Below are 18,090 nucleotides of genomic sequence, written 5' to 3' on the forward strand. Positions count from 1 at the left end.
GGTTGCCGGAAAACGAGTAAATTGTTTGCTGTATTATCTGGTGGGGACAATATTTGTTGGCAAATATCTTCTGATTAAGCTCTAGTTTATCAAAGTTGGACTTGGTAGGTTTTACAGTTTTCAGACCATACATTAATATTGGTAGAGCATAGATGGTCTACATGGAGGTGGTGATATTTTGGGCTAATCCCATTCTTGCCATGACAGCCAGCTCCCGGGAGAGAGTATTCAGTATATCTTGAGATGTACATCAACATCATGTTTCGTATTTTTATACCACGATGAGTAGTAGAGAGTCTTACAGGTAATATGTTCATTTTGAAGACTGAGATTACTATCATTCCGTAGGGGTGGGTAGTTATTTTGACAGTTCTATGGGTGATGTAAAACTTATTAAACAAAGAAACCACAGCTACAAAAGTCCTGCTTTATCAGTGAAGCTGAAGAACATGAGACTGCAAGGAAAAAGACGCACACAGACATCTCATCAGTAATCATTGCCAATTCAGTATTGTTCACGGGAGACTTTTGAAAGGGGGGATAAAACATTGAAGTGTGTAAAACAAAGTTTGTTGTAGTTAAAATCCAAACATTTGTTCTACACTTTACAACACGTGATTCCCTTTACAAACTTTTCCATGAACAGGATGCTTGTCAAAAATGTTTATATTGAACTCAAGCAGCTCCAATGAATGTAATTATTGCATGTTTTCGTATTACAGAGTTGAATGGTTGTTTTTCTTTCTCTGTATTGTTCACTTACATTTGTAACACATCTTGATGTACCATCTCTATTAGTATGCGTCGAGTAAAATAAAGATTGATTGATTGATTGATTGAAAAATGGTCTGCTCCGATATAGGCATATCAATTTTCCTTGTGGATAAGCTGCCTGTTGAGCTTTATAGATTCCTTATCAGTCTTGTTTAGGTTAAGGCAAGGTCATACAGCAAACTGCGCCGCTGAATTGCTGAGTTATTACTTAATTTGGTGAACCTAGTATAACCACGTAAGCTAACATGTCTTGGATTTTAACCAGCATAGCATGTTAGAAACGGTAAACCTCTCTCCATCTTTTTAGGGTTGATTAATTATATGCAAGTAACATGCTGGCATATTAGTTTTTTATTGTTGGATATAGTACTGCTTACAACTTTTGAAATATTTACAATTTCAGGTGTAACAACAGGCGACATTGGGCCAAAAATGGGTATAAACGGCAATGATAATGGCTTTTGTAGATTTGACAGTGTGAGGATTCCGAGAGAAAATCTCCTGTCGAAATATTCAAAGGTAGTTGTACAGTATATAACATATTGCAACATTAGCTGGACGGAGCCCTCGGATTATAATATCGGACATACTCAAAGAAAATATAGAATGTGATTGCTCTGTGTCACCGTGTACTACTAGAAACTGCAAAACTTGCAACATTCTTATTTCAGATACTGTGACACAGAGTAATCTATCCAAAAAGACTTACCACACAAAGGCATTTGAACCACTCTCTTGCCAATCTAAAAACATCATCTATGGCATAGAGTGTTCTTTGTGTGGTTTAATATATGTTGGAGAGACCGGGGAAAAACTTTCAAAGAGGATGTGTGGGCATAGGTCTGGCATAAATAACAATTTGCCTACCTGCCTATACACCCACTTTAATAATCCTCTACATTCAGTTTTAAACATGAAAGTTAGAATATTGGAAAAAATCTACCATCCTTCCAATAGTTCTAAACTAAGCAGGAGCTATCGCAAACAGCGTGAACACCATTGGATCACTGAACTCGGCACAGCTATGCCATATGGCTGTAATGACAATGTTCTAGGTGTGGGTAATCTATCAAGCCTAGAGGAAATCTGTCAATGTCATGGGTTTGTTCAACTCTCGTCCGAGAAGACGACGAAGCCATGGTCATAGACATGGTAACAACACTAGAAATCCCAGTTCAGTGATCTCTTACCCATGCTTAACCAACCTTTTGGTGTTCACAAAATAAGAACTGAGCTGTTTGGATGTTCCTTGCAAAAGTTAAGATCGCTTTTGTTGACTGTTGATAACATGAATTACAATCTGGAAACACCCGAACATCGGTTAATATCTATTATTATAGATATAGGCCATCATCGGCTATTTAGACCTGTTCGGACGGACAGCATCAACAGTCAGCAGAGGATGTTTTTCCCTGTACGGTTTGTCAACAAAGGAATTGACAGTATTAATATCAGCAATATTTTACACAACAAGGATGTCATTGATAAAGTTCCTCCACATTTTAAATTTCAAGAACCACCTATAGTTTCCTACAGCTATTCTAGAACTATAGGTAGGAAAACTATTTAATTACAACAAGGTTTAAAGGATCTAGACCTGGAGAACATTCATGACATTACTTGTGATTGCACGTCATCTTCCTTTTGTTACAAGCCGTATGGTCATGTAATAACTGGTGACCTAAACATCGTCACGAATAATAAACTTCGGCAGTTGTTCCAGTATGGCCCTAAATATCGTGAGCCACCAACCATAAACTGGAACTATAATTTTAAAATCATTATGGATGCTGCCGAGACTTATGCAAAGAAGTGGGCCTCTGTAGAAGATGAAGACGTTGAGTGCCTCTCTGACTGGTTACGTACTGTCAGAGATAAAGTTCAGAAACGTATATCACGTCTTCGTTCTTCATATACTGTCATCAAGACAACATCTTCATTTGATGACTCCACCATACGTGAATGCCTAGATGCATTGCATGATAAATATGTTGTCGTGCCTGCAGACAAAGCTTCTAATAACATCATTTTTGTCTGCAAGCAATTCTACATTCAGTGTTTGATGAATGAACTGAAAATTAATTCAGGTGACAGTAATACCACCTACTGTCCATCAAGCCTGTCCAAACAGGAAATATTTGATAATCATTCATCGGTTTTGAATGCATTTGGCATCAAGCTATCAAATGATGACAATGTTCTACCTCGACTATATTGGATTCCCAAAATCCATAAGAATCCATATAAGCAACGTTTTATAGCAGGTTGCAGCAGATGTACAACCAAACGCTTGTCACAACTCTTGACCACAATTTTGTCAACCATCAAATCTGGTCTGGTACGATATTGTGACAAGGTTTATGAAACGAGTGGGATTAATCAGATGTGGATATTGAAAAATTCTAAAGAATTATTACATACTCTAGATACCAACAACACAAAAGCAAGTATGGTTCAATCCGCACATTTGATTTTTCTACACTTTACACCACCATCCCACACAACAAGCTTAAAACTAGGTTGTCATCATTGGTTAAGCAGGCCTTCTTATACAAGAATGGCAGTCGTAGGTATGATTACATTGTCATCAAACACAATTCAGGCTATTTAGTAACAACAGTGATGCCAAATGCAAATACACTGATACGGAAGTAATTAAGATGCTACACTTCCTAATTGACAACATATATGTCTCATTGCCGGTATGACATTCAGGCAAACTATAGGCATTCCTATGGGTACAAACTGTGCACCACTTCTTGCTGATTTATTTTTGTATTCATATGAAGCTGAGTTCATGCAGACTCTTCATAGTTCAGGATCTAAAAGAGTTGCAAAGTCCTTTAATAATACCTATAGATATATTGATGATCTCATCAGTTTGAACAATCCTGGAATTTCTAATTACCTCCATCACATATATCCAGATGAATTAGAAATTAAAGAAACAACGGAGAGCATGAACTCAGCATCGTATCTTGATCTATTTATTGAAATTAGACACAATGCAATACACACCAAGTTGTATGATAAAAGAGGTGTATGATAAAAGGGATGATTTTAATTTTGAAATCATTAACTTTCCCTACTTGACCAGTAATATTCCGTCGAGTCCAGCTTATGGTGTGTACATTTCACAACTACTAAGATACTGTAGAGCTTGTGATTCATATGGAGATTTTCAAGAGAGACACAGCTTATTAGTCTTAAAGCTGGTGAGACAAGGATTTTCACAAAGTAGGTTGGTTAGATCTTTTAAGAAGTTCTATGGTAGATATGGAGATCTTATATCTAAATATGGCAAATCTGTCACTCAGATGATGAAAGACAGTATTCCCGACTTTGACTCAGAACAGTAATTTAGCAGATAGCTGAATTACCGTACAATAACTTTGTCACTTTAGTTCAATCTTGACGGGTGTAGGATGCTAGCAGGGTACGCTTAACCATTCCGGACACTTGCTACTGCCACCTAACTAGTGGTTTGAGATTGTATTATCGATTTTGTCAGTGATCTTATGTTTCTTTGTTGTTTTGTTTTTTGTTTATTGGACCTGGTAATTTATTTGCCTTGAATGAATGATTGCTGGAATCGATTTGATGTCATATTGTAACCTAATCAAAGTTAACAGATATCCCTCAGATATCGCGCACACCATAAATGGCAATCGGTCTATGTTGCTGCATGCAATTATTGTGCATGATTTTGCAAGTTCTTTATTTGCCTTCTGTGGTTGTACATGCATTATGGCCTGTTAAAATACTTTATGACACAGGCATTGACTTCTTTACCAGTTGGCATAACTTCAAAGGTAAATCCTTTTTGGCTATATTGTCACTGCCTGTTAATCAAGGAAAGCCACCCTAGGCTTAAACATTCAGAGAATATTTGGCTTCATTTTCAAGCTCATGAAGCTGATCTACCCAAAACCATTGCGAGCATTGTTGATTGGACGGGAGGTGGCACAGGCTTAGCTTTGCTGCTCATAGCAATCTTCACCAGTTTGTAAGCCTAAAACAACGCTTGCTGTTTATGACTTTTTCAGCTATTATCCTGAAGCTACACAAGGTATATAAGCCCATTGCAAGCATGAAAGCCAAAGCTACACTTTGGGGGGGGGGGAGGGGTGGTTCTTCCGGCTTGTGAGTATAATAAAGCTACACAGGGTGTCTTTGCCTTGAGCAGCTTGTAAATCAAAAAGCTAGAAAGGCTCCTTGCTTTTGCGAGCTTGTCGGCTTTAAGCGGCGTAAAACCAACTGCAAACTTTGTAAGTCTAAAGCTTCACAGAATGTCTATACCTTGCAAACTTGTTAGCCTAAAGTTACACGGGATGCCTATGCTTTGCCAGCTTGACTGCCAATTTTTAGGGTACCCTAGACTGAACGGTTTACAGCATAAAGGTATGGCTTCCCTTACCCGCCTACACAACCAACACTATAACCAATCGGGCAGTTTTTGTTTCGCCAACTTTTAACAAAGTACAGCTGTCCAAGCTCCCAAATACTTAAACCGGCGCCTTGAGACAAGCTAACCTCTTTTAGTTATCACAGTTTGGATAATGTGTTACGTGTCCAAAACGTTTCGGTAATATGAACTGATCAACATGATTTTAACGTAAGCTTCTCAGATAAAATTAGTGAGTTACTTGTGTATATGGATCATGTCACCTTCCTCTTTATCTGTTTTTGGCATCTGATGTACTATCTCAGGAAATGCGGAACCAAACGTTCAAAAACAAAATTTTGTGTCAACACTAGTAACATTTTTGTATAGGAAATATTCAATGTCAGAAATAACAAATGCATCATGCCACTCTATCTATGAGCTTCTGTACTATTTTTCAGATTGATCCAGATGGTATATACCATCCACCAATCAGTGACAAGATGGTCTATGCAGGGATGGTTGTGAACAGGGTAAACATGGTTGCCACGGCAGCAGGGTATTTGTCTTCAGGCTGCACCATAGCAATAAGATATAGCTGTGTAAGAAGACAGACTGAGTTACTTCCTGGGTAAGTTATAATTAATCCATGCAGCGCAGGACTTCTGGCCACATCCAAACCGTTCCATCTGGCATGCGATGGTGCTCCATGTATCAGAATGAACTGATTTCGTTAACCTCGGTGCAAGGAAAAGTGATTATGTCATTAAACTTTGTTTACGTTGTCCATGTTTACCATGTTTAAGGTTTGTGACCATCCCTACCTGCAGCTCAAATATGTGTGAACCGATTCCTTTCAAACTCGGCACAAACAGAGTATGCAATGGAATGCATACAATACAGTCAGTTGATAGTTAATATTCTAATACGTTATGGTGAATGTTCGAAACTGTCACTCAGACACATGAACCAATTTGACGCAATTAACATGCAATGTACATCAGTTTCCATCTGTGAAGTTTTTATTGGAAGCGATTGAAATGCATGTGTAGTTGTTTGTTTTGTTGTACATGGTTATGGCAAGATAAGTTATTAATTACTTATATATTTCCTTACGTTGTACTAATGGTAAAGTCGAGGTTTATTGGCTTCAAATCATAGAGAAAAGAGCAAAAAAGCACAAATACTACTACTTGCCTGAAAATATCTCCAATCCACCCTTATTTTTAAAAATGAATGACAGCAAAACAAACATGAAGATACCACTTATGGGAGTTGCTCACCATAGAGCAATATTTTCTGTTTAAACACAGACTAAGTGTTGTTGAATATGATAACTCTTCGGTTGAAAGGAATGAAGTCACAATAATAGATCAAATCTTGTGTTTGGAAGGTTACAGGTTCAAGTAAAATATGTAAATGAGTGTGCACTCAAAAGTTGGAAAAATTATTGTCTCCACAATGGTTGATGTAGCTATCAGCGTGGAAAAATAGAAACAAAACCCACTAAACCCCATGTTTAACATGTCAGAGGTATGCATAGCCTTTGTTGCTTATTTGAGCCCATGTAATAAATTGTGTTTGCTTCTTGTTGATAGTCATATGGTGTACCTGTATGACCTTTTGGGCCACCTTATTATAAGAAGCAATTATTGCCTACAGGTGATTGACAAATTTATTGGTCTGTAACTTCAGAGTATGCTAATGATTTCATTTATGTCATCATATTTTTTGAAGGTAACTGTTAAAATCAGAGCGATTTTTGTTACGAGATACATTGTTATTATGCACTGAGTGGGAAGTAGATGCAACAAGGTTTTTTTTCAGTAAATCACTGGACCACCGTTTTTTTTAATTTTTATTTGCTCATCAACAGCACCATCAGGCAGCCACTTACAGACAAGAAAATAAAGAAAAGGATAAAATACACTTAAATTTAAACAAACAAAAAGTACCCTAAACATCAAACAATGACAAAAACAAATTAACATGTCTTTTAAAAGTTGAATGAGATTCTTCAAAAACATCGACATCGCAAACCTTATCAATCAAATCATTAAAAAGTATTGCAGATGTGCAGAGTGTCCACTGTTTTTGCTTTTCCGCATGCGGCTGCAATTTGATGTTTGGGCAAACATTTAATCGTAGTGTAATCTTTATCTTGTTCAAGTTTGAACCCAGCGGGTAGTTAATAATAAGTGTATACACAACTAACTTAGCACATTCTCACAAACTTATTTAGCTTGAAAGTAAAATTATAAAAAATAAATAAAAGTACAGCTAGTGGAGATTTAACACACTACTGTTTTGACATTAAAGAATGTGTGAATCTTCCGTTTTCACTGCAGGGGTGAAGAACCACAGATTATTGATTACCAGTCTCAGCAGTTGAAACTGTTTCCACAATTGGCAGCAGCATATGCATTCATATTTGCTGCTCACAATATTCAAAGACGATATGAACAGATTCAAGCTGAAGTGAGGGTTGGTGATATTTCCAGTTTGCAGGAGGTGAGTATATACCACTTAAAACTTTTCACATGTATGTGCCATCAGAAAGTGGTGTAAACGAAACATTCTTTTATAGTATGGTGAATGTATTTGAGAAAGTACCCGTTTCTCACATAGCGTTTGAAATGCAAAAATTGCCATAAACGAAAAAATTGACCAGATTAATTTCTTTTAAAAGATCAATGTAATTTTTTGCCATTGAGCAACAGTTGCATGGCTTGTCTGCTGGTATGAAGGCATTCTCAAGTCTTGCTACCAACTGGGGGCTAGAGGTACTGCGTCTGTCATGTGGCGGCCATGGTTACTCCCAGGCCAGTGGATTTCCTCGAATATATGGTGTTGCTACTGCACTAGTAACAGTGGAAGGAGAATATAGCGTACTCATGCTGCAGACAGCAAGGTAATGAAAAGGACAAACTACTAAAATAGGCGTTTCCCATGACAGATATTACAGCTTCCGGAAGTAACTTAATATACAACAACTGTCACGAATTCGTCTTGCTATTGATACATCTATGTGAATATGTTAATGTTACCATGGAGATGACATTATAGTTTTTGAAAGACACATGCCACTGTCCTACATTCCTGATGTTATCAGGTAATAACAAAACTGTGTCATACTTCCAAACTTTAATTTTTAATGATATGTTTGCAACATTTTCCCATATGCGTGGTACACTACAGTCATTGACAATATTTGGAGAATCTTGACTTAGTAATCTTCCTTTTTTTTTCTGTAGGTATCTTGTAAAGTGTGTTGCAAGGCCTGCATCTGGTGAGAAGTTACCACATTCTATTGCCTACCTGACAACCACGCCAGAATCTAAGTGTCCAGCAATATCTGAAAATAATGTACTGGATCTGAAGATGCTGGTTAATGCCTACAGACATAGGGCACAAAGGTAAGTTTAGACTGATAATTTACCTAGGGTATGATTGCCAATAGATATTTTGTTAAGAATTTTCCATCATGTTTTAAAAAAAGATGCACTCCAGATTTAAACACGCAATTCAAGGACTTACAGTGGTGGCATTTTCTATTGCAAGGCAAGATCACTGTTGAGTACATAGGGGTAGTCTAAGTAATCTCGATAAAACACATTCGGGAGTTGTTAATAATCTTTACGGCCCTGACACGGCTTTTGCGGCCCGAGGTCGTACGCGCGGAAGGCTGTACGACCAAGGGCCGCAAAAGCCGTATCAGGGCCGTAAAGGTTTTATCATATGCCTTATGGAATGATAAATATGTAGTTTACATAATATTCAACATTGTTTAGGAGATAAAATGCGTTGCGATATCAAAAATTCATAGCCAATTGTGTCAGTTTTTCATTAATACGATGGCCGCTTCCGTCGCGGATTGACATAAAGACGTTTTCCTAATCTCGCGCTAGCTTTGTGTACGAATAGAACGTTTGCGGATAGCAACGCGCATAAAAACCAGAATCGAGATAGTTCAGAAATGCACGCGATTGCCCATATTTGGGCACCGGGCAGGGGCGTGATACGTAAAAAAATGCACGGATCTGAGGGCGCTTTCTCCCATAGCTTTACACAAGCACGTGAATGTAGGTATATGATAACTCTAAGTTCTTCCTCATATCTCTGTTTCAGTTTTTACGACAGAAAACGGCAATGAAGTCAGCGTATTTCTAAATAATGTTTATTAAAACTAATAACTAAATTTAGGGTGTAAGTAAATAAATATTACAATTCAGAGCAAAAACAACTTATCTAACCTAGTACAGCACAAAACTCTTAAAGAAGTCTACAGAGAGTTGAGTCAAGGCACACTGATGAGTGAGGAAGTCATTTGGCCTGCAGGCAAGAGATTGATCCGAATTGTGCAGACTTCACAGAACAAATCCAGTGTGAAGTGTCTTGATGTAAACACTGACGTGATCCCTTTACACTCTAACTGGAAATCTGTACAATCTCATATTCTTACTAAAAGGAGCTTATTCAGATAACATTAGAGAATTCTAGAATTTGTATTGATACACTGTAAAGTTAAGTGTTCAAGGATAGAACACCGATTAAACGCCTTTTTGTAACACTTTTTGAACGCCTCTAGACGTTCAGAAATTTAACACTACGTGTTCAACCAACGTTCAATTTTTGAACACACGTGTTGCAGATTTTGAACGTTCGTGTTCATCAGACATTATATTGAACACCATGGTGTTCCATATCTGAACACACGTTGCACAGGAAATGTGTTCAAAAAATTGAACGCTTTTACGCGTTCAAAGGGCTGTAACACTTTTTGAACGCATGGACGCCGTTCAACGATAAGTGTGTTAAAGGCTAGAACACATGATGCGCGCTTGTTGAACACCTTTAATTTTGGGCGTTCAGGGGGTGTTCAAGCCTTGAAATAACATTACAGACCACTGATAATCAGTAAAATTATTTTATTCTAAAAATACACGAAACATTTCTAGAGTAAAATACAATAATTTACTGTAAAATGGGCAAATGAACATTGCAACTTTGTATGTAACGTTTGTCAGAGGAAAAAACCAACAGTGTTAACACCTTCCTATCAAAAACCTAAGCAATAAAAATCACCATATTGTGGATTACGTTTTATGTTCATACTTGTTTAAAACGTACAAAAATCATCTGAAAAAGCTCAAAATTTGGCATACTTATTGTCTTGAAAAAACGTATATGTATGAAATGCATACTCCATTTTTGTAAGATGGTTTCTTAAAGACATTTCCTCTTGTATAGACAGTTGTAAATTTTGAAGAAAAAAAAGTTAGTCAAGGCTTCTCTAGTGCACATGGTATATAGTTGTCCACACGAAAGTAAACACAACATGTCAAGTTGTCAAAGTGTCACAGTAAGGCACAACATGCAGAAAGTGGGGAAAGTGGGTCCTTGGCAAGGTAAAACCTATTTCCTTGTCCAACAAAGTCCTTCATAAACAAAAGGTTTGTTTGCTTGTAATATCTTTAAATAAACCCTGAAATAAATGGGTGACATTTCAAAAGTATACTTCTCAGAAATTTAAAACATATTCGTAAAGACCTTTCAAATTCTGGTGTACCCTGCTATTAATTTTTATACAATTTTTTTTACCAAAAATAGTAAAAATTACCCTTAAAAAGAAAAAAAAATGTACATTTCATCATAACTTGAATATATAAAATTTGGTAATCCCTAATGTCTTAAAAATGTCTGAAATGTCTTTAATGTCCTAAAAATACAAAGTTGCAAATTTCTGCATAATTTGAACAATCTGAAAAAGACTATCAGTAGAGATCTATGTCCTAAATATCAAAGCTGTTCGATAAGCAGTTTTGAAAAAGATTTCTTAAATATTTTTTTTACCAAAAATGAAAAAAAATGCCATGAAATATAAAAATTTGAATATTTCATCACAACTAGCACAAATTTGACTAAGGTCCCTTTTCGGGACATGTTTACCAAATATTGAAGACGTCAGTAAAAGAGAAGAAGATGTTTGCCAAAAAATAGCAAAATTAGCCTCAAAAAATAAGATTTGCATATTTCATCATAATTTGAACATATCTGATTAGGGTAATCCCTTGGGAAAGGTAATCCAAATATTAAAGGATTCGTACAGGCCGTTTTGAAGAAAAAAGCTTTGGATGTACAAATTTGAGGACAATGCTACACATCCACCTATTTAGCTGACAGCAAAGCTAAAAACCAGTTGCTAAGTACAAAAGACGTGTTGAGCTACAATACAAAATAATCTACGGTTTGGTAGCAGGCTATGATCAAATAAATGTTACAAGGGCATAAGCTTTCAAAGACGTGAAGTCTCCTTCATCAGATGCAAGGGGGTAGTGAAAAATTGAAGCAGAAAGTGACAGAAAATTCAGAGTGAAAATTTCAGAAAAATCAATAATTCAGAGTGGACATTTTACTCTGAATGGTCTGTCGCTTTCAGCTTTAATTTAAACAAGGGAGACTACACGTCTGTGAAGGCTTATTCTCCGACAACATTTAGTTGATCATAGCATGCTACCAAAGCTCAGATTAATTCAGAACAAAAATACAGAAATTTATCAAAATTCAGTTAATGACCCTTGAAGTTTAAATCTACATTAGAGATGAATGAGGTTCTCAAGCTTGTTTCCAGACAGCTACCTGTACACTCATCTTCTTCGTTATCTATACCACCAGCTTCTATAATAACTCTTCGATTTTCAGTTAATTCCAACTTTTTACATCGTGAAAAAATGCAACAATAGGTAATATGGCGAGATGAAACTTTAAATGAAAGACAAGGGGCTGATTAGGTTAAGGAAAAGGGGAGACTTTCATATACAGTGCCTCTCTTCAATACTGTTACAAAATATTTGCTGCTTCTTGTCATCAACTGATTAAAATAAAAAATCCAAACTCTCATATGCTGAAACAATACATTGTATACTCTACGATGTTTAACTGATGTTTTACATGCGATTGTGTTTACTAAAAGACATGTGTTAGCTGTGATTACGCAGCGGTACTATGCAAGGCGTATCGATCGCGCTCAGGTCAAGGGTTATCGCTACAGTTGTGTTGCGATGACCCTTGACCCGAGTGAGATCGATCGATAGGCTATGGCCAAAAGTACCACTGCGTAGTCACAGCTAGTTGTTGGTATAGCAGCCACTGAAAGAAAAAAAGGTTTCTTCACGTAGTTAAGCTATTTCAAGGTACAATACAATTAATTTCAAAGGACGATAATATAGATGCTTCAAAAATCTAATACCTTTTACTATTTTGGAGAGGAAACTTACCCTTTCTGGTCTTGCTTCCGCACGACCACGACTTCAGGGTGCGCTTACAAGAAAAATGTCGCAACTTCCGTTTTGATGCATCATGGGATAGGAAAGACAATAATTTGAACACCAAGTGTTTAGAAGTAGAACGCCTCTTGCACGCCGATGTTAAAATTAAAACGTTCATGGTGTTTTCTGATTTTCTTTTGTAATTTTTAAACTTTCAACCAGTAATAAACGTGTAAAATTATTTTGTATACTTCCTTTTTTAGGAAAAGCATACTTTCAGCAATTGTAGACCGGAACCATTTTTCACTTAGTGTGAAATTCGTTACACCAAAATCCGTGTACGTTTGCCGGACAGTGAAGCAATAGTAAATTTAATATAGCCATTGTAAAGAAAAAAACACAAAAGACTGTTAATTGTTTCACAGTATTGTAAAATTTCTGTGATGCTGAGTTTTTGAACACTTGAAGGAGATCGTTGTTAACACATAGTGTTCAGGTTTAGAACACCATTGTTAATATCATGAACACTAGTGTTAACAATATGAACACTAGCCGTTCAAATTTGAACACCGACATGTACATTTTGAACGCGTAAGACGGGTCTAGCGTCCGCTATTTTTACAGTGTATGCTAATACTGTTCTCAAAATATCTTCACTAGTAGTAAACATGACCTTCAAGAAAGATCTTAACTGAACAAATTACACTCAAGGTCATGAGGAGAATGACCTATATTAAAAAGTCGAAATTTGCCATTAAATACAAAGGGATTTGGCCAAGCTATGGTTGTGATAATGGGTTAAATTTGATTATAATGCATGTTATCTTGTTACTGTTTGATAGACTTGTGAACGATGCCGCTGAAAAACTGCATGCCTGTCTGCTTTCTGGCAAGCCACAGCATTTGGCCTGGAATGAAAGTCACATGGTTCTCATTAAAGCAGCAGACGTGAGTGAATCAAGCTTTTAGCGCCGCTGTCAGCGACATAGAAGCTGACCTCGTAGGCAGATGCGTGCCATCATCCAGCATCCGCCATCTGCCAACTTGTTACATTGCAAGCTTCTTCTTCAAAACAGCCAGTCCGATTCCTTGGATAATTCTAGTACAGGTTCCCAGAGATGACCGTAATCAGATTTGTTACACATTGTTATGAAATATGCAACTATGCATTTTTGACACTAACTTTGCTATTTTGGAGCAAAAATCTACTCCTCGATGGCGCCCAGCTTTAATAGTTTGTATACAGGTCCCTTGGGATGACCATATTTAGATTTGTTTAAATTGTGATGAAATATGCAAAATTACATTTCAAAGGCAATTTTTGTCTTATATGGTCAAAAATTTCTTTCACCAATCCGCTTGTCTGATATCTTTGATATTTGGTACACAGGTCATAGGGATGATCAAAATATGATTTATTCAATTATATTTCGGACAATTTCTGTCAATTTTCGATCAAAAAGCGTATTGCTCAAAAAGTAGTCTGAAAAAGTAGTTTGAAATTTAGTATACAGGTTCCTACCGGTTTACAGGTTTCTATGGGTTATGTAAATATGAGGAATTGAAATAATGATGAAATCTGCAATTTTACAATTTAGGGAAAATTTGGCCATTTTTCGTAAAAAATGTGTTTCTCAGGACTAGACGTCTGATAGCTTTGATATTTATAGACATGTTCTTAGGGATTATCAAATGCAGTCGTCACGCGGCCACTATGACTCATTTTTTTCATTCTAGAGCTGTACCTTAAAGACATGTCTGGACTTATTTGTTTCAAAGAGGGTACAAGAACTTAAACCTATGTAAAAAATTATGCATGTCGATTTATTTCGTGACAGGATCCAAACACCCAGTTTGTTTCGTTGTTTTAAATGTCTAGATCTGTAACTACAGTATACGAGGACTATTTTCTTTCAAAGGACATAACTGTATGTCGTCAAAACGCACATTGATTTGTATTTAATATAATATAATATGGCTACCAGGCGACAAATTTGTTATGACTTTTTCATGTCCAGGGCCATTATGATTACACATGTAGATATACCTGAACCAATGTGTTTCAAATTTGGCACAAGGACATTGTGCTTATGTTAATCCATACATCAATGTGTGCCGTTATACCATCCAACTGGAATGGTGTCATGACATGATAATTCACCATTGTAAATGTTTGAGAGTCCCTGAGCTACATTCTATTATAACATGAATAGTGATTATATTTGAATCTTTAATTTCATTTCTCTAAACTAACACATCTATGAATTAAGTTTCATGCTTTAAGGAAAATACATGTATGCGCGATAAAATACAGAAAATTGCCTTATTGAAATAAAAAGGAGTAACAAAACATAACTAAGTATTTGCAAAACACTCAAAATATCACCAATTGTTTTGCAGTTAAATTTGTTTACATGCAGGTCAAATACGTTATGAAGATAACATAAATAACATGTGGAAATGAAAGTTAACGTAAAATTTCATGAGCAAATTCATTTCTTTATTGCAGGCACACTGCCATTACTACACTGTGATGAACTTTGTACAGTATCTGCAATCAACAGAAATGTCACAGCCTCTGAGAGATGTATTGACCAGTTTGTGTCTGCTCTATGCCTTATATGGTATTGAAAACAATGCTGGAGACCTTTTACAGGTATTTATTACGTTATATTGCAGAAGGGCACTGTGATCATTGTACGTTGAATTTTCATTGCCAGATAGGGAACGAACGTGGGAGAAGTGGCGGCAGGTGTACACAAGTAATGTGCCAATAAAACAAGTAGCTTTTATAACTCACAACTACTCGAATAAAGTGAGGTATTGTCGGTTATATTGCCTATAAGTTATATTTAATAACTTAAAAAAACACACAGACTACATTTTCTGGTTTCACTTTTGAAATTCGGAGGTACAGTCTGTATAACTACGATGTGCACACTGAGCCAACACACGTTTAATGTTAACATCATTACTATTGCTCATCTAAATGTTACAAATATGTGAATGTAACTGAAGGCATAAGGTTGCATATCATTTACTATCTCATCACTCAGAAACTAGCACTATCTCCTCACTCAGTACAAAGTATTATATCAACTCTCCCATAGGATGGCTACATGTCTGGGGAGCAGATTTCCATGGTAACGAACCAAGTAGTGGCATTGCTTGCAGTGATTCGTCGCAATGCTGTTGCCTTGGTAGATGCCTTTGATATTCCGGATGAGATGTTAGGATCCATACTTGGTAGATATGATGGGAATGTCTATGAGAACATGTATAAATGGGCCAGAGAGTCACCACTCAATCAGACTGAGGTGAGAAATATTGATTAAAAGTCCTTGTTATTATAGTCTGTTGTACATTCGAATTGTTTTCAAGTGGATATGTGGAACCATAATAAAATATAGTCTGGTCAAAACTGATCTCATAAATTTTTCCGTAGCTTTTTATTCCCCACCGTGGAAATAAACACTAATACAATGTTGTATTTAGGACAATAGTAGCGTAAAAAATTAAGTATAAATAGAAAGAGATGTGAAAATTGAACAGAAAATGAGAAGGTGGAATAGAAAACACTGGTAGAAAGTGGATTTTAAGCCATTTGCTAGTATATCTTAGATCACCTACAAATTATTCTTGCGGTGCTTTCTGTATCTTTGAATAGTGTATTAAATGTTTAGTGTGATAAAGAAAGGCATAATGCTCATTTTCAAATATTGAGAAACTGCCATCTGTTATAGAGGTGATACAATTTGGATAACATATGTGTATTCAATGTAAGTGATTGTTTAATTTCAAATATATGCCATATTGAAACAGCAAGAAGCTGTCAATAATGAACAAGGTGATCAAATGTGTAAGTGCGTTCTTTCCAATATACTATGACTTTAATGTTGATTCTACTGAGAACTGCCAACACAGACTGTACTGAGTAAGTATGGATTTTTTGTTGTGTAGGTTCACCACTCCTACGATACATATCTCAAACCTCTGCTGCACAAAAGTCACATGGAGGCAAAGTTGTGATATGTTTATCCTGGAAAGACTGAGACCATGCTACGTACGATATGAATTGTTCGGATGTCAAGACTTTCTGAATGACAGAAATTTCAGCGGAATAAGGAACTGATAATGATAAATGATAAAATGCACACTCATATTAACACATAAAAGTCCTGTCAGGTCAAAGATTGGTAATCTTTCGTTATCACATGTCTGTCAGAGAATGGCTCATTCACAAAAATATTACGGAATTCAGAACAATTATAAGACAATGGGACGTAACAATGTATGATGTTGGAGTCGTGTGTTCAGATGATTTACATCATACTTTAAACTTTGACCCAGGAAAATCTTTACATTGATGAAGAAAAATTACAGAAAAACCTAAGAGTGTATGGATTTAAACTTGAACACTTTCATAACCACTTAAGTTCTGTGTAAGAAGAGACGTAAAGATTCATATTGTCAATAATGAATGCACATTAGAACTTCTAATTTGGCTTTGGCCCAAACTTGTTGTAGTGGTAAGATGAAAACAAATGACATATATGTCTAAGTAACTTTATGAAATTAATGTTATTGATGTTTATTGACGGATATTATCATCTAGATTATTGTAATTCGATAGCGTTCGTTCCAATTATCAAATTTTCAAAATTTGCAAAATCATTTTACTGAGATATTAACATTGTGAAAAAACTGAAATCTTGTGTTCCCATTCTACTGCAAGAGTAAGATTACTTTCAATTTTTTATGTCAAATTAAGGCATCATGAGACCATATTGTACGTTTTTGTCACAAATTGCCTGTGACAAAATTCATTCTCTTTTTGTAAATTGGTAAAATGAAATAATTTTATGAAATAAATTTTCATTTTAAAAGCTGTGAGACGTTATTTTTTATCGCACATCAAAGAAACAAAAAGAAAGGACGTATTGTAACTTTACTGTGAATGAAACACAACATGTTGATCATCCCTCAATGTGTGTCTCAATTTCATGATAAATCCTGGTCATAATTATGATATTTTTAGGAATTCTGCACCTTTTTATGTAAAGCCTTTTTCGATGATAAATCTACTTTGCTCATTGACAGAGCATGTAGGTGTTTTGCCAACTTTGAAGTCTTGATACAAATTATGAACAAATATACCAAAGCAATATGGGACTTGAGAAGCCAAATTTTAGTGTTTCAAAATTAGGGAGAAGACAGAAAATCTGTAGCTGAAATCTGTCATGGTTTCTTTGTAAAGAGTAATGCTGCAATGCCTTTACATAGATATGAAAATACTGAAATAGAGAAATACCTTGAAGACCTTGAAACAGAGAAATATACAACAAAGTAATTCATCATTTCAAAGAAAGACCAAGAAATCACAGTTTATCTATGGAACAAAAACATTTGATATACGGTTTTCAGTAGGGTTCGAACTCACAACATATGGCAGCCAGTCACCTAGCGGAGAAGCAACAGACACAACCACTTAGGCAAATCAGATGATAATATGCACACTCATATAAACGCATGAAAGTCCTGTCAGGTTGAAGATCGGTAATCTTTCATTATCACCTGTCTGTCTTACAAATAAGAGTTTCTTCATCCTAAGCACCTGCATACTAATTTCAAAACATTGGAACAAGTGGTTTTGAGAAGATGAAG

General features: G+C 36.0%; 1 protein-coding gene across 1 annotated transcript; it reads left to right on the forward strand.

Moving 5' to 3' along the window:
* The first annotated feature begins 1,180 nt into the window (after positions 1 to 1,180).
* LOC139115119 (peroxisomal acyl-coenzyme A oxidase 1-like) lies at positions 1,181 to 17,316 on the forward strand. The gene is made up of 9 exons (XM_070677026.1): positions 1,181 to 1,293; positions 5,620 to 5,789; positions 7,507 to 7,669; positions 7,879 to 8,069; positions 8,413 to 8,574; positions 13,269 to 13,374; positions 14,936 to 15,082; positions 15,537 to 15,743; positions 16,387 to 17,316. The coding sequence occupies exons 1-9, from the start codon at positions 1,207 to 1,209 to the stop codon at positions 16,453 to 16,455; spliced, it is 1,302 nt and encodes a 433-aa protein (XP_070533127.1). The 5' UTR covers positions 1,181 to 1,206; the 3' UTR covers positions 16,456 to 17,316.
* The last annotated feature ends 774 nt before the right edge of the window (positions 17,317 to 18,090 follow it).

The sequence above is a fragment of the Ptychodera flava genome, chromosome 17 (assembly GCF_041260155.1).
Source record: "Ptychodera flava strain L36383 chromosome 17, AS_Pfla_20210202, whole genome shotgun sequence".
NCBI classification, from domain to species: Eukaryota; Metazoa; Hemichordata; class Enteropneusta; family Ptychoderidae; genus Ptychodera; species Ptychodera flava.